The sequence below is a fragment of the Manacus vitellinus genome, unplaced genomic scaffold, assembly GCF_001715985.3.
Source record: "Manacus vitellinus isolate BGI_N305 unplaced genomic scaffold, ASM171598v3 scaffold_7_pilon, whole genome shotgun sequence".
Lineage (NCBI taxonomy): Eukaryota > Metazoa > Chordata > Aves > Passeriformes > Pipridae > Manacus > Manacus vitellinus.
The window spans coordinates 26670892-26691867 of NW_021940813.1; the positions used below are offsets into that span (position 1 = coordinate 26670892).

The following is a 20976-nucleotide window of genomic DNA, read 5'->3' on the forward strand; positions in this document are numbered from 1 at the left end:
CCGGCTGCTGCTCTGTGCCCATGGAGAAAACATCTCCCGGCATAACTACAGGCACCCAGCCCAGCTTTATGCTGTTCCAGGTCCCTGCAGCCCCCCCCAGCCAGGGGCTGGGGGGCCCCAAAGGGCCCAAGGGCTCAGAGCCCCTTCCTCGTGGCTCTACAACATGGCCACCTCTCCTACAACAACCAAACTACAACTCTTCTCTTCCGGTGAGCTTGTGATATGTTTACATTTCTGCAGGAGCGCCCATTGGGTAGAACTTCAAAACTTCCAGGGGTTTTCACCCCTTGGGGTCTACCACTTAATTTAGCCTCTGGGGGAAAACAAGATTCAAACCACGACACTCCTGCAGACTACTTTTGGGATGTCCTATGGACAGCTCATCCACAAGACTGCAGTTTATAACACCATGTAGGCTATAAGATAGAGACTCATGAGAATCAAAGGGACTTGCCTATTGCAACAGAAATAAGCAGTCAGCAGAGTCAGGAAGATGGCAATGAGTAATTCAGGTAACCTTTCCTGTTCTAGGTATGGAGATGTGCCATGTTTCTCTGCAGGCCTGGAGGTTTTGGTCTGAGGTTGTTAATTTTTCTGCAGAGGACGTACAGAAACAGCAAGACAGGCAAGCACTAAAAGCAATCCAGCTTCTTTCACAAATCAGCAGGATACAGTATTCGGTTGTTTACTTAGCATAAGTTTACACAGACTAGACTGGACAAGTCATGAAACACTGGGCACAAGAGCTGAGAAATGCTGCTATTAAAAAAGGCATGCAGAAAACTTTCCCAAGGGATGCCAAGTGTGTGTGTGGGAAGAGGTAGGAGGAAGAAGCAGCAGCATCAGGGGTTATAACAAACAGAGGAGAAGCAATTGTGTTTTTCCCTCAAAAATCAGTTACTAAAGCTTTCAAAGAGAAAAGCATTGCTGGAAGCGGAACACAGGAGTGACACTGGAAACAACCATGCAGCTGCAAGGAAAGCTTCAAAAGGAGTTAAGCATAGTCAAGCTTTTAGGGTATAATGTAAGTTAACAGCTTGGGTGCAGGCAGATTTGCCAAGTAAGCTTTGCTAAGGTTTTAAATGTTATTTACTTCACAAGAAAACCAATTCTTTAACTGAATAGTGACTACCAAATTTTAAGAGTCATGGAAATCTTACGATTATGGAAACCTAACAGTCAGTGAGTGGAAGGGGTCAACACAGACTGATCACTGCCTTCTCCAATACAATGTCGCAAAAGGAACAGAGACCCTACAATAAAAAGATTAATGACAGACTACAGGAATCTCTCAAATAATGCCTCCCCACAACACATGTGCAGCATGAAAGTCATCCTACGTATGTACGTTTTCTAAAACAATTTTTAAAGTGCCTATACAATGATAGTTCATATTGTTCCCCTTTTACGGTCATTGGGTTCATTCCAACAAGGAATTAGAATAGCTTTCCATTGATGAAGACTGGTGAGGGTTTTGGTTTTATTTGTTCTATACTCTAGTGAAATTTTTTCAGCCTACATGCACTGTAGCTTCGCCCTCAGAAAGTGAAAATAGGACCTACATATGCACCATTCTGTACTAAAACTTAGAGATCTTTAGGTCTTACAGATCCCTTAGTGCTCGCTTTAGTGCTGTAGAAGTAAAGATCTGTAAAGACTCATACAGTCTTCTAAGTCTTTTCTTAATTTGTTTAGAAAGGAGGAAAATAGAAGAGGCAGGAAAGTTTTATGCACATCAACACCCCCCCAACATTTAAGGCAGCAGTACTAACTAGTCATAATATATTCAAAGATCAAGCTGATAGCTTCAGCCCACCTCCTCTTTTCTCATGATTGCCACCATCCTTTTCAAAATTAAAATCTAAAGAGAAAACCACAAGAAAAGCTGAGAAGGATGAAGAGCATTTCCACAGTGCCATGTACAATACAGAGGTTTAATGTTTCTTCCAATATCTCTAGTCAGAGATATACTACCTCATTTTCTTCATGCCAACAAAAACTTTTAAAGGAAAGCCTTTACTCTGAGTTTGACAACTCACCTGTTTGGGTGTTAAAAACTTTACAGCCCAGGACTCACGTAACTTCACTGATCCTGAGCAATGTGTGAATTGCAGAATCATGGCCTTGAAGTCTGAAAATTTGGGGTGTGCCCACAGAGCATGTGAACACATTAGGTTTTCTAATTTGTTAAGCATTTGGCAAAGCAAGCACTGGATCAGAGGTATCCCAGAAGAAAGTCTGTGTCTGTTCTCAACTCAGGTTAGTCAAAATAATCAGATATCCCTCACAGTACTGCTTGAATTTAAGCAGAAAGGCATAACACTGCCAATAAAATATGCACATAGGCACAAATCACCTACAGCTTCAAGCAGCCACTCATTGGAAAAATCACAATTTCAGTTTTGTGAAAGTTTCCACTGAAGCTTCTTTCTCCATGGGCATGGACACTTAGTATTACCATTAGCTCTTACTGTAGCTCTTACAGCAGGCAGAGAAGGTGAATTTGAGGCTGTGGTTTCTTCAGCGTTTCTTTTGGGACAGAGCTAAGGGTGGCAGTCACTGTCCTCTCTGTCCCCACGTTCTCTCCTCCCATTGTCCCTGTATGTTGTGGTGAGCTGCACTGGAGATGGAGCTGCATTGTTTGCCAGCAAAAGGAGGTGTTCATGAACCATCCCATGAGAAACTGAAGCCATGTCTTAAGGATATGGTTGTATCTGGCAGAAATGTCAATTTGAGCCACTGCCCCTTCTCCCTGATGGCCAGCAGTAGCTCTTTTCTGGTCTCATGCCACCTTCTTCATAGAAATCACACAACAGTTGGTAACATTATGTGCTAATCAGTGATCAATGAACCAATCCAGTTTATAAATAAACCAGAGGAAGGAGAGGAGTGAGGGTATTTTTAAACTGGAACCGCAGCCTGTTCACTGATCCAGGTCACCATCTGGCCCCCAGGCAGTCGTGTCGGCACAAGTGTTGGGAAACAGGCAAGGAACCAGCAAGCAAGACTGGACAGGAACATCCTATGGCCACATCTGCCACTGAGAAAATGATCCATGCAACGGTATCACCCATGCCCAGTGTTACAAAGTGGAGCTGATTTAGCATGACTTGGAAGAATTTACACATTTTTAGCCCCTGCAGGCTCATTACTTCGAAGCAAAACACATGAGGCTCCACTAGTAAGAAAGACAATGATTTTTTAAGCTGCATGGAACTAACATCCCCAAACTCTTCCCTCTGACTGCCCTTCATCCCCTCAAAAAGCATTGCGTTTTTGAGAGACCATGCCAATATACAACTTGCTTTTCAAAACCAGATGAAAATTACAGAAAGTTTCAAAACTTAAGCCGTGTCCTGCAACATGAGTTTAGCCATACCTAGACAGCATCTTTCAAGTGTTTTCCTTTTGCCGTGCAACCTCTCCATTACAACTGTTTGTGATTAATACATGATATTAAAAACAGAAAGAGTGTGCATTAGAGCCAATCTTAATATTATGGAAGAATCCTTTGTCATGCACAGTCCAGCAAGCTGCCCTGTGTAAAACCATTGCACAAACGGAAACACTTGCTGTGCAAAGAACATTCACTGTGTGTCAACACACCTTCATTTTTCTCTGGTTTCTCTGCTTGTTAACTGCAGTAAAAAAAGCATTGCCTCCTCACAAAGGCAGACTTTGACAAACTTCAGCTGAAAATTGATCTTTATCAGGCCATCTTACAAAGCAAGAATATCTAGCTCTTGGCAGACACAACAGCTTAAGTTAGAGAGCAGCAGTCACACTGCCCATCGATCACTATGAGATTCAGAGATAAGACTGAAGTCCTATCAGTTGACCTAACCCTGCCTTCTTGTTTTCTTCCTCGCCTGCCTATTTACCTGTTACACCCTACCACTCATGTAGGACCTTGTGTCCAAGGCCACTTTTACTTGTTGCACCTATATACACACTAAACTACAAAATATTTTGCAGCAATACGCTTCCAGGAGTTTTGCTTAATACAACCAGTCTTGCCAAAGACCCCTTGCTCTGTATAATGCACACGCATTAACAAAATTTTCACCTGAATACCTGTAAGATTGAGGAGTTCAGAAGAGTAAGACACTTAGTTTGAAAAGGCACAACACCTCTACAGAAGAGCAGTATCAGTAAAGCATTGCACATGGGAGGCTCTCATTCGATTTTAAATCTGAAGCTCTGTTAATTAGTGGATGTAACTCTATACAACACAACTGGAATCAACAGGGAGAAACCCATGCTTTTCTTGATCTTTTTTATGACTTAAACTGATTGTTTTTTGAACAGCATAAACTGCAAGACATCTAAGGATTCAAATATAGGCACATATTTTTTATTTCTTTGGCTGGGTTCATTTCCCTTCTTTCCCATCTAAGTAAATCCCTGTGGGTCAGTTACTACTACTACTACTTCACATTGCTGAATTCTGCTAGCAATCTGCTCATCAATCCTGCATCATTCCTGCAGATGTTTCTGCTTTCAGGCTTCTTGGAACTTTATTGGACCCATTCCTTTGAATAAACATATACCCTTTGTAGGCTGCAAATGTACCAGGGAGAACACTGTCCTCTGTGTCAAGCAGCCTCCTCACCTTCTTTTTCAGTAAAAGCAAGGTGATACATTTAAGAGACAAAAAGTGAGAAATATGATTTTTTTCCCCTCTTCTAAGAAATTTCTGAAAATGGAGTGCTGTGTGCACTCATATGCCCTGGTGCTGGCCAAAGCAATTTGTGGAGGCCAGAGGCCCCAGCACACAGAAATCTCGTAAAGGGCAGATGGGTTTGAGAGGTCAGGTCGTGCAAGCAGAGAGCAAACATTCACATGTAAAAATCATGCCCTTCAATAGAAATGTGAGGTAAGCCATATACCATCTCTCAAATATTAAATTTTACCCATGTTGCTAATAAAGCAGAAGGTTCCTCTACTCACCTCTGTAACGTCCATGACTTTGATGGCCGCCAGCTGACCCGTTTTGACATGTCGACCCTGAATAAGAGAGAGAGAACTGTCAACACTGGCATTTCACCCATCCCATCAAGCATACACAGAGCAAAATATCTGGACAAGAGTTCCAGTCACTGGATTTTCCCTAGATGTGCTAGACCCTTCTTATATGTCCTAGGAAAAAACAACAAATACTCTAGATGGCTAAAAAAAAAAATTCTTTTTAAAATGTTCTTATACAAATTTCAGAACCTATTTCTTTTTCTCCACATTAAAATTATTATTATGATGTACAGACAGATTATATTCACGGCTTCCCTTCTGTTTACTTTAGCAAAGCTTATAGTCATTAATGATAGTCTATTAACATGTCAGAATAGATAAACTCCATGTGTTGTATATTTTATTTCTATGGACCAGTGCCTGGTACCTGGGTGACATATTACTAGATAAATGCAAGCATGCTTAGGGGGTTAGCCCATGCTTAGGGCTTAGGACATTTCTCCTTGTTTTGGTCTTCACTAGTAAAAAAATGTGAGGTTTTTGCAAGTGATGCATCAGACCTGCAAGAGGTCTCTTCATTTGTCTCACAATAGCTAGAGAAGAACAAGATGTCATCTCTCTTCAGCTACTCCATGATAAGGATAGTTTCTCAGTACAGCTGGAACCAAGTTAATAGACCCCAGCTGCTGCAGCAGGGAGCTCCTACCCTTCCTTCCTCTGCCTCCTGTCACATATTTCTCCCAGGAGCACTGAGCTCCTTCTGGCACTCATTGTATCATACGACAAACTGATTGAGATCACTAAAATGGCAGAAAGTTAACACAGTTAAGAAACTGCAGGGTGGGGCAGGGGATTGCAGTCCAGGAAATTAAACTGGTTTGTTCTGCAGTCGGAACAGAGACAGCTGGCAGGATGCAAATCGCAGGGCTGGGAGGCAGGAGATACCACAGGCCCCTCCAGCACTACGGCCCACTCCAGGTGGGCTGCAATTCACCTCAGCTGACTTCTAACAAAAAACTTTTTCTCTCCTCTATATGTTTACATGAAGTGGGGACACATCAATTAGCTGGTTTGTACTTTTTTTCCTAAACAGGCATTTAGAAATGGTCCCTATATTGGTATTTTCCAGCTCTCCACTTAACACCCAGCAGTTTGCCTTGAGACTTCTAGTCAAACAGCCCAGTCTCCCAATAATTTTCCCAAGCACCATCCCCAAAAGGTCTTGTCTGCATCAGTCAAACTCTCCAGCAAGAGGAATGCCCACTATATTTTATCACTTTTATCACAAGTAATGATAAAAACACAACAAAACATTTCACTAAAGTCACAGTGCCTTTATTCTTCTCCTCACCTATTTCTAAGTTTCCTAGGCAGAAACTCATATGTAGCATCCACTCTAGCTGATGGACATCAACAGTGCATTTTTTTCCTGGACTAATTTATTAATCTTGTTACAGATTCTTTCAAGATTGATACCCCAGAATGGAAGCACCCCAAACCACTAGTCTCTTCGGAGAAATCTTGACCCCTTCACATCTTACGGTGGCCTCCATGGAGGTAATGGCCAGGCATTGCTGGTGCATTCAAAAGGATGAAATGCTGCAGAATTGGCTGCCTCAGCTTTCTTTCACAACTCTTTTTGTGCTGCGCTCTCCCCTTACTAACCAATCCACATGCTTTCTATAAATACATTACTGTTCTCAGGCTTTTGCTTGCTCTGTAAACTCTCTTTACTGCAGGCATTTCTTTTTACAGCTTGGTCTCAAGCTGGTTTCAATTTTGAAACAAAGTTAGGGTCATAACGTGTGCAGTAGCCAAGACTGACCTTACCTTGACCTTATTACTTCTTGAACCAAAGCCTTTCAGCAAACCCAGGAGATTTCCAACTCCAATTTCCCACCCTGGACCTCTGCCTAATGACAGAAGCTTGTGATCTTCTCCTCAAAATTTACCATCCCACAAGGAAGGAGGGGGAAATGGTTTACACCAAGGCAGAAAAATTACTACCCTCAGCTCTGACCCTATTTTCCACAGGTCCGTCGAAGGAACTTGAAGGCCCAAGGACGTGGGAGGATCAGTTTGAGACACAAAAAGAATACACTAAAGATATTACAGTTACAAGGACATCTCAGAGGAGAAAAAGCTCACAACACTAAGGACTTCTGAAGAAAGAAACTTCTTAAAAAAACCAGTTAACCGTTCGCTCTGCAGCAAGGTGGAGATGCTAAAATGGTGGTAGAATATACTCAAGCAGAAAATGTGGCACACAGAAGAGCGAAGTAGCAAGACATCCATAAGATGCCACATATTCTATGGAATTTTTGCTCTATTTGTCTTCTCAAATCTACAAACTACTGGTGGGCTTGCTATTTCCAGAGAGACACCTGAAATTTCCCAGGGCTTAGCTTCACAGCTTTTCTCAAGTCAGTGTTCCTCCCTGTGAGACTGGCCCACTCAGGATGACTAATGTGCATCAGCCCAACCATCCTTCCCCAGCAGCTTCACAGGATCCTGATGGTGCTTCCACAAATGTCCCTACAAAAACCTGGGCCAGCTACAGCAGAGCACAGCAACTGCTCATGTTTCGCTTCGCTTCTTCTGGGATGGGAAAAGCTTCTACATAACGCTCCTAAGGGACTGAAAGCAAGTGAACTGCAGTGTGGGAAGTGTGGGCTGCTCAGTATCCCAGGCCAAATTTAAACCATGGTCACTTCTAAATATTGTTTAAAATTACTCTAAATACCCTTTTCATAATGTATGGAGCACTCTATATTCTAAGCATCTACAACATGGGGGGACAGGCCTGCATGACATTAATTTATATGAGAGAAGTAAAAGGATATTTTGAAGACACATTCTTTTCATTAAAAATATTTTCAGAGGAAAGGAGAAAGCAAACACCACAAGCACAGCATATAAGCATGAGCTGGGTTTTTGGTTTTTTGTTTATCTGCTTAACAGTTCTGTTCAAGAACAGACTTGTCAAACTATTAGCATGCTTGTATAATTTTGCTCATAATATGAAATGGCTAAGCATTCCCATTTTGGAAACCAATATTCAGATTTTCATAGCCAGCTTTTGCTTTGGAAAAAATTTTCTGCATTAAAAAGAGTAATAATTAAATTGCAAAGTGATTGAACATGAAGAAAGAACTGCAGAAATCATAGATGGGAGAAACCCTCTGAACTCAATCTCCTGGGACTAAAATTTATTCAAATCCAACTCACAGGACACTTCATAAATGCTGTAAACATTAAGGCTCCATACAGACACCATATCTCAGCAACACCACTCCATTGAGAAAACACTTTTCATCATGCAGAATGAGGCCCCTGCTTTAGTGCAGTGTGGACTCGTGGCATCATGGGATCTCCCATCCCCATGGCACGGCAGAGGTTCTTGCAGCTTTGTTTCCCCAGGCATATTGTTGTCAATTACCATCTGGATATCTAAAAAGCTCTGCAAGACTGCAAAATGCAACCCATGCTAAGTGAAAACAGCAGTTTCTTAAAATACTGCTAGATGCCAAATATCAGAGGCTGGGGATCACAAGATGTTAAGTATGGATATGAAACATGCAATGGAGACAGCAGCAACCAAGACGCATCTTGCTAAGCATAAGATGACTGTCTCCAGAGCCAAAGGACTGAGGAAGCTGCAGAGGTTTCACTGCATAGTAGTAGCAACAGATAGAAAAGGCTACATCATGCTGGGAGTGAGCTTGCCTCTTACCAGGTTTCAGTATGGGGGCCACAAGAAAACATCAGCACTGTAAGCTCATCCCCAGAGAAATGAGTTCACCAATACATTCCCTTCATTTGGACCACGTTAAGATTTTATTGATCAAAATTTCCAAACTACTTGTCATTTCTTATGCATTCTTCCCACCTTTCTTTCCCTCATTTCATGGTTCATATTAAAGAACTTGCTTATCCTCCCAAGGAAGAAGCATATTTCTAAGACTGCTACTTGCACCATTGCATTTTTAAATGGAGTCAATAGAGTTGAGACCATCAGCCCCAAATTTTGTCCTGTTTCTTCTTGTGCAGATGACAGAAAGTTCATTTACATAAGGTTACAGCTTTTCTCATGAACACAGCAACACTGCAGCATTTAACTGGATCTTCAACTGAATCCACTACTTAAGCATATCCCATATGTCTGATAGCAATATGCTGTTTATTTCTCATCTCAGCGGGCTTTATGCATGTTGAAAGGCAAAGGGGACAAGGGGAATCCTTGGTAAACTGCCAAGATCTGTAGAACATTATAAATTTCAAGCCTACCCACACTCTCCAAGTCAGTTAATACACCTACTTCTTGCCTCTTTCTTCCTTGGCACACATTATTACTGTAAAATTTTTGTTCTGGAAAGGTTCAAAGGCAAGTGCTGTTATGTGCTGTTTTTCATGGTGCCTTTTTTTTTTCTTGTGCCTTAATGTTATCAAAGAACTATGCAAATGAAATGCAAAAGGAATCCTATCAGCTCATTTACTTCCAACCCCTCTTAATTATCCAAGATGTGTATTTCACAGTAATCCAATTCTCCTACTAACATAGTTTCAGGCCTGTGTAATAACGTGCCTGTGGGAGACTGTTCCTGTAAGCTTGGTCCCCAGCTAAATGGCACAGAAGCAGAATATGGGGCAACATTCCACATTAAGGAAGGAAAGCAGCATATGTGACTATGACTTGGAAGTTTGGATTATCCTGTAGACTGTACACCATTAAGTCTTTTGGAAAACTTCTCTAAGCTCCCAGTATTCTATTATGACAGTTGTAGAAAGAAGAGCAACTGATTTGAAAAAAAAAAAATCTACTAATTCAGTTTCAATTGCCACAATGCACAGAGAAGCAGCAGACCAGATTTAGACATGCTATCGAGTGAAAACTCACCACAGTACCACCACTTAGTAGTGCTGTTCAATGCCCCCATGCTAAACAGCTTTCCAATTTGCTTCTCATTCAGTTGACTCTCAACTCCTACCAGCCTGAGGCAACAGGCCATGAAGCAATGTTCTGCTATTAGGTTGCACACAGCAGTGCAATAAACGATAACTTATTATTCCAAGTCATGTTTACCATGAGTTCTTTTTGTCGCTCGCCAACACAGAAAGTTGCAGACCAACCAACTTTGCACTGTAAAAACTTGGACTCTACACAACGCTTCTTTCCAGTCCCCAAAAAGATTAGGTCTACCCTGTGAAAAGCAATGGAAGTAGTGCTTGCAGAGGAAACAGAACACATTCCGACAGGCAAAAAGACACAATGGCACAAAGTGAAAGCAACCTCCCCAGTCAAAACCAAATAATTAAGAATAAAGTATTCTTAAGCAAAAAGTCTACCAAAATAATGCTGCTCCTGCTTCTTAAGCAAAAAGTCTACCAAAATAATGCTGCTCCTGCTGATACAGCATTCTGTAGGCTCCAGCGATGGAGATAAATTCGTAAAAAAGATATAATGTTTACATGGCATGAAGACTACTTCTAGAACAAAAATGAGCAAACAACCCCAGTAACGAAAGCCTAGGAAATCACTGCAGAAACACATGACAAATAATCATCCTGTTAGATGATTTCTAAATCCAAACCAACCAGAGCTATTAAAGACTTGCACTGTTTTAAGTCAAAGACAGGACAGGGCTCTGAGTTTTCCCCCTGTCTAACTCTTGACATCAAATGCCTGGAAAGCAAAACAGAAAACAACATACTCTCTATCCTGCTTTAGCTATCCATAGGCTCACTTGCTGTCTGTGAAGACATAATAATGGCAATTTACTCATGCATAGTACTGCATTCTGTGAAATAATGCACAGTTATTACCAGTCTTGTTCTTCCAGGGACAGAGTGAAAAGATGTTACACTTGCTAGGAAGAAAAAAGATAGTTCTATGCACTGATTTTTCATTTTGATTGCTAGTTTTATGGTAGCTTTCCCACTCTGAAAGATGCTGTATATACATTATCAGAGGCATTTCCTTCTCCCAAACAGCTCATTGCCCAAACAGAAGAAGGGAAAGGCAAAAAGAAAAAGATGGTGGGAAAACTGTGGCAGCAAGCCACAATCTAACTTTCCCAGGATCACAACAGGTCAACGGCAGAGTTCAGCTAGAAGGCATCTCTGCTGACTCCCAGCACCCTACCCAGCAGTCCACCTTGCCCCACTGATCAGCAGGAGATTGTTTTGTCTGATGGGAGAGGACAGAAAGAGAATTGCAACGGCAGACAGTTCTCTTCACATTCACCTGGAAAACAACACCAATTTCCCACAAGACCTTAGAAAGATTTGCCTAAGTGAGGCCTGACGATTATGCCTATTACAGTTCACAGCTGCTGAGACATCTGACTGGGAAACAGATTTTAAAAGATAGCAAAAGAAGGGGATGTTGCAGGGGAAAGGGAGGGTAATAGGTCCAGCAGCTGTTCAGTTTAAGACTATGGCTGGCCCTTCGTCACCCAGTCATACCAATCTCAGTCCATTCAGCCAACTGGGATTCCTCAGGACTACACATTTCCTGGCTCAAATGGCACCAAACACTCCCTTATCAAGTGGAGCCTACAGATTTCCCTCCTTTTTATTCTTCGCAAATACTGAGCAGGAAAGGTTGACAAACTAGGGCCTGCTAGCAACACAGGCAACGAGGCTGCAATGTGTTTTTCCACAAGGCCTCAACTTCAGGCCTTTCTGAAAGATATGTTGTGCTGAGTGCTGCCCCTCTGTCAGACACCCCAGTCATCAGCCGTGTGCTGGATCAAGCTTTGCTGCTCTGTAGTTGGCCACCCAGAGCTTCCTGCCCCAGATTAGATGCTTCTTCTTCTAAAGGGACACTTGAGCTAACTGGCTTGAGACCCCAGCCTGGAAAATACTATCTTCAAGAGCCATCTGTGAAGTCACCATCCCATTCTTCCAATCACCACCATGGTATGCCCAGATTTAGGGACCTTTACTAAAAGCACCATCACTTGTTTTCTCTTATAATACAGTCCGCACCCTCAGCCCTCTTCAAAAAGAGAAAGACCTTACTAATCTTGGCATTTTTTTTCTGTTTTTAAACCTGCCTAGGTAATTTAGTTGGCACAGTACTAAAAGACACTCAAAAACCTTCCAAATTAAAACAAAAGAAAATAATTAAACCAGAGTAGAGGCATACCTCCCACATGGACACGGTTGGCTCAGAGAACATTTGGCTTCCTTTAGGAAACATCAACTAAAATCGGCTGTGTCTGGCTCTCATTCAAACCACTTCTTCACCCTACCTTAATGGCTTTACCAGTCACTAAATCCACCCCTTCTAACACCAATTTGTCTCCTCGGACGCCTGCAATGATATCTTTCATACAGAACAATTTCTTTCTAGCAACTATAATTAAAAATAAGCCAGATGGAGAACACTAAGAGAAGAATTTAGACCAAAATGATAAATCATCTACTTCTAGATACAAAATTACATGTTCTACAGATACAGAGGCACTTCCATCACCAAACACTTTCTGTTGTATATTGGTCACTGCCTGAAGGAGCAGCAGGCACGGTTTGGTGGCATGGCCAATAACACAGCCTGTCACAGGGGCAATGTAATCAGGTTGAAGGGGACCACCACAGTTCACCAGAGTAAGCCCTGTACTTGCCACATGCCATCACAACCACGGCTCCCCACATGGGTGGAAGGGGGCTTTGAAACAATGCAGGTGCCTCTGCAGCTGAGAGAGACAGCAGATAAAGGGCAGAGTCTCACCATCGCTTCTCCAGAGTGACATCAAAATAAGCCTGTACAAAAAAAAGCCTCGGGCTGCTCCTCTTTTGTTTGACTGGTTTTTAAATGGATTCATATCGACATTTAACTCATCACCCTGGACATGCAGAGCTGAGCTTTCTGACTGAAAGGAGCAGTTGACATCCTGTGACCAAGGCCATCCGCATACCCAGGCAACTGCACCTGTTGCACTCCACTCACCACCAAGAAGCTGCTGAGAAACCACCTCAGTGCTGGGCGCACCCCTTCTGAAAGAGGAGGCAAGATGCCCCCAACAAATTTATGTATTTAGGCATAGAGCACACAGAAGTGCCACAGAGTCATACTTTTCTTTGTGGGGGAAAAAAAATAATCAAAACCTAGTTAGTCCTTGCCTCTCCATGCACCACCACTGTTATAAGCAGCCTGCACTCTCCTGGGGGCATTGTCAGAAGCTGTACAGAAGGAAAACCAAGTTCACACACACCCTACCAGCCTTGTTGCATTCGGTCTACTGACAAAAAAGAGTAGCTCTGCGAAATTCGGTCTACTGACAAAAAAGAGCAGCAGCGAGAGGTCAGTGTCCCTCACTGGGCAGCATCCAGCAGTCACAGATAGCATGTGTCCAGCTATGCTGCTTCAGGGCCTGGTTGCCTGAGGCACCATCCTGAACCTCCCACCATTCTCCTGGAGAGCAGCAAGCAGGGTAATAACTAGAAATCAACTTTTTCTTGAATTTAAAGTTAGCTAAATGGAAGGCATAAAACCTCACTGTAAATGCAAAAGACATAGCAGGAGGGGAAGGGAAAAGGAGGAACAATTGGCTTTGCTGCTTTTATTTCCCTTTTTAGTATGTTTTTAGAATTGCTGCTGTTGATACAGCCCACTGGACACAGAGGAGCCCAACACACACAACGTCATGCTCAGCTGTCCCCATCAGGAAAGTCCTACCTTTTGTCTAGGTGCACCAGAAGATGCTAACACACTCCATGGGGGAAGATCTGCTAGTACTGGACAGATTAATATTAATGAGGGGCAAGAGGAAGGAGAACCTTTTCCATGAATACCATCCCAGTAGAACAACACAGCTGAGCAGAGCAGGGAAGTCAGGCTGTGTAACAAGTTTTATTTCAACGTGGTTAAAATTAAAGATTTCATATTGACAGCCTTTAAAAAATTTCAGAACATTAGCATTAAAGAAGAAAAGTTAGTGAACTCCTAAATATACATTTAATTATTTATTTATATTAAAAAAATAGGTTCCAGTCCAACTGTCAATACTCCTCCAGTGCTAAACCACACAACAGAGATGGGCTGGAACTGTGTGGTTTTGAGCTTTTTGCTCTTCCTACTCAGGGGAGACACTGACTGCCATCAGGAGTTGCACTTGAATGATCCTTGTGGGTCTCTTGCAACTCAGAATATTCTGTTCTTCTATTCTATTATCTTTCCTTTAGCTATTACAAACATCATCAATGCGACTTCCAGTTAGTCACATCTTCTCACTACTACAGACTAAGAAGTCATAATTTACCTGGCAGGAACTGCTGAAGTTAAAATACATTTTCTAGAGCACCAGGTATGCTGCAGGAGTACTACAAGAGGAAGCATTCTTAAAAAGAATGGGGACTATGTTTTATATTGTAACTCCATATATAAGAACGAATTCAGAAATATTTTACCAAGTTGCTTGCAAGATGCAAAACACACATTTAGCCTAAAGTTGTATGTATTATAATTAAATGAGGACTTGTACCAGGAGACTATTTCCAGCATTTTTATCTTCTGATAACCTGCCAAGTACATTTGTGATTCTAAAGGGGGAAAAAAAATCCAAACCACCTTGTCCTTGAGAAACTGGCTGGTGGCCAGCGAGTGATCTGTAAACAGCTTTGTGTCCACACAAACTATTTTCAAATACTCAGGCAGTATTTTCAGACCTCAAACTATTTCTGCGTTATCAGCATGGGAGTTTGACTCAAAAAATCAAGCCTGTACTAACAACCCTTTCTGTACCAGACTCAGTAACAACAAAACCCCAATCTCAGAGGTTGCAGAGCCATTTATTTCTTTCTTTATTTATCAAAAGAAAGACCAAAATGAACGCAAATTCCTGTCAGTTGTTACCTGGATAGTATTTAATATGCATTCCCAAAGCATGTGGCAAATATGTTTATTATGTGAAAGAGCCACATGACAGAAAAGCCATTATGCAACACATTCCGCTCACAGGTTAATCCACGGAAAAGAACAGCATTAAGGAAATGGAGCCTGCACGTTCTCCAGTAATGACTTTTTATCGAGTACACAAGAACACACCAAGTGCCTCACAAAAACTAGTCAAAACATGTTCACCACTCTTGAATAACATACTACAGGCTTTCACAGATCAAGTTGTGGCAAACAAAAATGGAAGAAATTCCTTGGGAGAACTTTGAAAGCAAGGCCACAGTGCTGCTCCCATTGCAGCCAGTCTTCTCCTGCCCTGCTGTGCACTCAGGGTACAAATAAAATGCAGATTAAACAAAAGTTATTTTGGTGCAAAAGGGTTTGTGAGATTTCTTTCCATAGGAAGAGTCAGCAGATCAATTCCTGGCTGTGAGCCTGGTGTCCCCCCCAGTAGAATTTTAGGGCTTTTGATCAGTCAGCCTACATGCCAGCAGTCCTGCTGGCAACAGACAGGTATACCTGTCTCAAAGCAGCAAAAGGATCTTTGCACAGCAGTTAACAGGGCTCACTGAAAGTACTTTGAACTAATTTTGAAGGGGGAAAGGAATAAACCAGGATTGCTAGAGATAACCCTAGGAGAAGCATGCCAGTGTTTGAGGGACAGTGTGCTACCAAGGTCCTTCAGTTTGCTGTAGAGTTTGGGGATGGAGATTCATGTAGCAGCAAAGACACAGTGGGTTATTGGTGTGTTAGAAACAACAAAAGCATCCGAGAATGGCTGCACAGGAATTTGAGCTTCTTCCCCAAAAAAGGTGACAGAATCAATAAACCACCTGAAGTTAATTTACCCCGATGCACAAAGCATGGGCAACAAACAGAAGTCATCGTGCAGCAGGAAAACTATTATATAATTGCCATCACAGAAACATGGTGGGATAACACTGTATGTTAGGGAGTGTTTTGAGTGTCTAGAGCTTAATGACAGGGTGATGACAGCGTAGAGTGTTTATGGGTAAGAATCAGAGGGAAGGCCAAGGCAGATATCCTGGTGGAAATCTGTTATAGACCACCCAACCAGGATGGAGAGGCAGATGAAATATTCTATAAGCAGCTGGTAGGAGTTTCATGATCACTGGCCCTTGTTCTCACAAGGGACTTAAACTTACCAGACACCTGCTAGAAATAAAACATAGCAGAGAGGAAACAGTCCAGGTGGGTCTTGGAGTGTGTGGAATATTATAACTTCCTGACACAGATGGTCAACTGGGGACAACTAGAGAAGGTGCCCCGCTAGAACTGCAGACTGTGAACAGAGAAGGACTGCTGGGTGATGTGATGGTTGGAGGTCTCTTGAGCCAAACAATCACAAAATGATAAGAGTTTTCAATTCTTGGAAAAGGGAGAGGAAAGCAGAACTACCACCTTGGTCTTTTTAGGAGCCTGGTTGACTAAGACCATTGGAAGGTAGTCCAGAGGGGCAGAGGCTTCCAGGAAGCCTGAACATTCTACAAGAAGGAAATCTTAAAGGCACGGGAGCAGTCTGCACCTGTATGCTGAAAGACAAAGTGGCAGGGAAGAAGACCAGCCTGGCTGAACAGAAAGCTTTGGCTGGAACTCAGGAAAAAAAGCAGAGGTTTTGACCTTTGGAAGAAGGGGCAGGCAACACAGGAATGTGCCCAGGTGGCCAAGAAGGCCAATGGCATCCTAGCTTGTATCAGAAATAGTGTAGCCAGCAGGACCAGGGCAGTGATCATTCTCCTGTACTCAGCACTGGTGAGGACACACGTTGAATCCTGTGTTCAGTTTTGAGACCCTCACAACAAAACAGACATTGAGGTGCTGGAACACGTCCAGAGAAGGGCAATGGAGCTGGTTAAAGATCTGGAGCACAAATCTTATGAGGAACAGCTGAGGGAGCTGGGGTTGTTTAGCCTGGGGAAAAAGGTTCAGGGGAGATCTTAGTGTTCTCTACAAACACCTGAAAGGAGGCTGTCACAAGGTGGTGGTAAGTCCCCTCTCCCAAATAAACAAGTGACAGGACTAGAGTAAATAGACTCAAGTTGTGCCAAGAGAGGTTTAAACCAGGTATTAAGAAACTTTCTTTACAAAAAGGGTGGTCAGGCATTGGAACAGGCAGCCCAAGGAAGTGGTGGAATTACTGTCTGTGGAGGTACTCAAAAGACATGTATGTAGATGTGGCACTTGGGGACTTGCTTTAGTGGTGGACTTGACAGTGCTGGGTCAATAGTTGGACTTGATCTTAAAGGTCTTTTTCAACCTAAACAATTCTGTGATTCTATGATTTTAGTCCCCAGCACACACCCCTTCTGTAGCTGTAGATAGGATATACACTGCAGAACTTTTTGACACTACACGAAAGTATTATGTAGCTCGTGATCCAACATCAGCCATTCCTGTAGACCACAAGTCACTACTCTGGACCACAGTTGCCACTAGATGTAATATAAAAACTACTAGTCAGAAAGGCCAAGCTTTTGGTTGTAAATCATTCGGCAAACTGGAACAAATAGGACAACTTATTGTTGCCCCAGACTGCAAAAGAGGAGTGAGAATCAAAATTCAGCTAAGGAGGATGACTCATACATTTCGTAGCTGATCACAGCTGGGGAGCTTATTCCAGCATCACTTTAACCATGAAACCTCTGTAATGCTGCACCACTTCCCAGGTGGCAAAGGGAAAGGAAGAAGGGGGTGGTGGGTATCTCAACCCTAAACATTACCCCATATGGGCAACAAGGTTGTCCCTCTGGTGCTGCAAGCATCCTGGCAGCCACACTCACATAAAGGGGAGAGGCAGTGGGGACACAAGTGTCTTGAGAGGGTTCCATCTCACTGAGGGCAGATGTACAACATAAAGAAAGCAGAAAATGGGCCAGCCCTGCTGATGACTACAGCAGGTTGACCACATCCTGGCCCACCAGCTCATCTCCCCTAAATACAGATATGGAGATGAGAGCCTGTAAACAGTTTGGACTGATGTACCAGCCCCTGGCAAACAAAAAAAATACTTCTCCAGCAATCATCCAGCCCTGACTCAGGAGCGCCCTACACACACCCAAAGTTTCCATCCTCAGCTGGCTGTTTTCCAAAGAGACAGTCATGAAAGATCCCGATACTGCCGATACTCTGGCGTCTCCAAGAGCAGAGGCAGCTTGACTGTCAGGGATGCACCCCAGACACATCTGGATCACAGCCCAAGTGGAGCCAGCACACGGCCTCCCACAGCGTGGGGCTTTGCAAAATAACCGGTCACCTCAGCTACTGCAGCTCAGAGGCTGACCAGACGGGGAACAGCCCAAAATCCTCCAGTAAGTTTTTGGTTAGGGATTCACAAGTGAAAACACTGCTTAATCACACTGAGGATTTAAACTTAAAAATTTTTAATCCTACAAACACAGATATATATACATAGTGCTGTAGCCAAATTTAATCTCTAACTGTTACTTTCCACCACTTCCAATCTTACTAAAAGAAATAGAGAGAGGGACTGGAAATAATTTATTTTTTTTAAAGTAGAAGCCTTCCACTTGCTTTAAGGTATTTGCTCGGTCACACTTTCCTAGGATGTACAGAAAGCTACCTACAGAGGAAAGTCTGAGCAACACTGCCTCAAAAGCTACCCACCATTTACATAAATCACCACCTGAATCTGGAAAATAGTCACGTTAATCACAATCAGGTACTCTGACCAAACACTAAAGCCATGACCTAAATACATTATGTGGTATGGTGGTGCAGAACAGCAGTTCCTAGAATTAAGCAATCTTCCAATTAAGTGTCATGCACTGAAAACGAAATTAAATTATCTGCGATGCTGCCCTACTACTTCTACTCCCTTCTCCCATCAGGGAAAGACAACAAGGTCCTTTCCACCAGTCTGAATGTTGTATCACCAGCAGGACTGGATTTCCAAGATGAGGGGGAGGGGTCTACACACCCCAGATGTGCCTGTCCCAAATTAGGGCCCTCTGAGAACAGTTAAAACAAAGTAACTATTTTTTAAAATTGTACTAAAACTGGATTTCCAAAAGTTCCAATGCTTTTAAAGTTTGCCTTATAAATTTACAGCCACTTGTCTAATTATGGAAAGAGCATTACAGTTTATTATAATCATGTGTCTGCATTGAAAACATGAAGATAGAAAGCTGGAATAGATTGCTCAATTATATAGTGCATAGCTATTGCAACTGCTGTCAAAGTAGCATTCATAACAAGTCCAAGGGCTTGTCTTTCAAAACACAAGCACAAGCAATATTTAACACTTAAAGCATTTCACCGAACCAATGGATCACCAGAAGCATATGCAAGACAAAATTTAACTGAAGTGTTGTCAGATATGGACCATGACTGAAGACACACACATGCACAGATGCGTATTTATGCCAAGTGTGGGGCAGCCCCACCAAACACACAGCTGAACTAAGGGCTGACTATGGCACGATGCTCTAAACCTGAGCTTCAATGACTGATTCACCACCCGCATCACCAATTCTGAGTGAGAAGACTGATCAAAGTCAGAATCCCATCCCACCCACCAGCCCAGTAGATGAGGGTGCTTCACCACCCAGGGAAACTACCCACATTCAGAAACTACAGGGCACAAAGGGAAGGAAGGTTGGAGGCAGCCACCAAAGCACAGCTCTGGCAGCCCCATCTCTAGCAAAGCTGTTAAATTCTGGCTGAAATGCTGCTGACCTATCACTGCAGGTGAAAAACACAGACAAAGTGACACACATACACTCCAAAACACATTTTTCATCAGCACTCACCTTTGCCTGACCGTCTATGACAGGGAGGCAGGCTCCTACAACCAGCTCTTTCCAAGGGAAACTGGTGGCTCTCTGACCCTCCCAAAGGCACCACGGGGGCACCCGCTGCAGCTACACACAGCCTGATGGAGGGCAATCAGGTCCTCACAGATACACAGGTGTGTCCCAAAGGTCTTATTCTACCTAGATCAGGGCCTGAAAGGCTACTTCAGTCAAAAACAAGTAAAACAAACAGAGTTCTTGTGCTCTCCCCTTGTCTAGCTACAGTACACCTCAGACTGAGATGCCTGGAAAGGAAATACACAAAACAAAGCTCAAAGCCACCAATTAATTTCCATCTGAAACATCAAGAAAACCCCCAAAGCTTAATTTGATATTATGCTGGGCTTGAGTTCAAATAAACACAAGAATTCAATGCTGGAAGCATGTAAGATGCCCATATAGCAGAAGGAATGGAAGGAGCTTGTACCTTCCACCAGCAGAAAGCTACAGGGGCTTCCTTTTCTGATTTTTCCACAAACTCTAAGTGCAACCAAGAAAGAGGCAAAGCTAAGAGGACCAGAGGTAGAATCATCCGAGATCCAAAAAAAAATTAAAATTAAGGAATGTAACATCCAAGTTTCTCCAGGGAGCACAGAGCACGGGTTCCTCAGTATGCAGCCAAATGGCTGGGGCAGAGAAAATAAGCAGATGCAAGTTACTGGCAAATGTCAGCACTCCATTTCAAAAAAACTAGCAAGTGCTTGATTTTACTTTAATGCATTTTGATGACTCTGCTTTTTATTTTCACTTTTACTATCACTTCAGTAGCTTAAAAACCATCTTCTATACACATTTAAAAACTGATAACTCACAGCTTCCATTTAGTCTGCTCATTAGTTTAGGAATTTCAGGAGACAGTATTCCAGAGAAAAAGGAAAAAAACAGAAGAAAACCAACATTTCTCCACTATGTGAATAAGTCTGTAGCTAAAAGAGATCTACCTAATTATAATGTTTGCCATTCGCATTTATAGTTAGTATTGAAATCAGTGAGTGAAATTCAACAAGAAGTTGCAAGCAAGAAAAAGCAAACATCTAGTTTACTGCTGCATGAAAGTCTTCAAGAACCATCCTTGGCTTCAGTACAAGTAATTGAAAATTAATAGAAAAACATACTACTGTGAATTTGAACTAGATCACTCCAGCTTTCCAGTCTTCATTTCAGGCAGAAATTCATTTGGTTTACTTTTAAGACTCCTGTGAATGTGTTGCACACTCAGTGATAAGTACACACTTACTGATGACAAGTTTTAACTCTGTCTCGAGATAGAAATCA

At 42.5% G+C, this 20976-nt stretch overlaps 1 protein-coding gene across 1 annotated transcript in view; it reads right to left on the bottom strand.

Annotated features, from left to right (window-relative positions):
- The window catches only part of MAP4K4 (mitogen-activated protein kinase kinase kinase kinase 4), a 171824-nt gene that overhangs the window by 88389 nt on the left and 62459 nt on the right, over window positions 1–20976 (bottom strand). The window contains exon 2 of the mRNA XM_029964800.1: window positions 4951–5007. Coding sequence (XP_029820660.1) covers window positions 4951–4965 — 15 coding nt within the window. The 5' untranslated portion in view covers window positions 4966–5007. The remainder of the gene's footprint in view (window positions 1–4950; window positions 5008–20976) is intronic.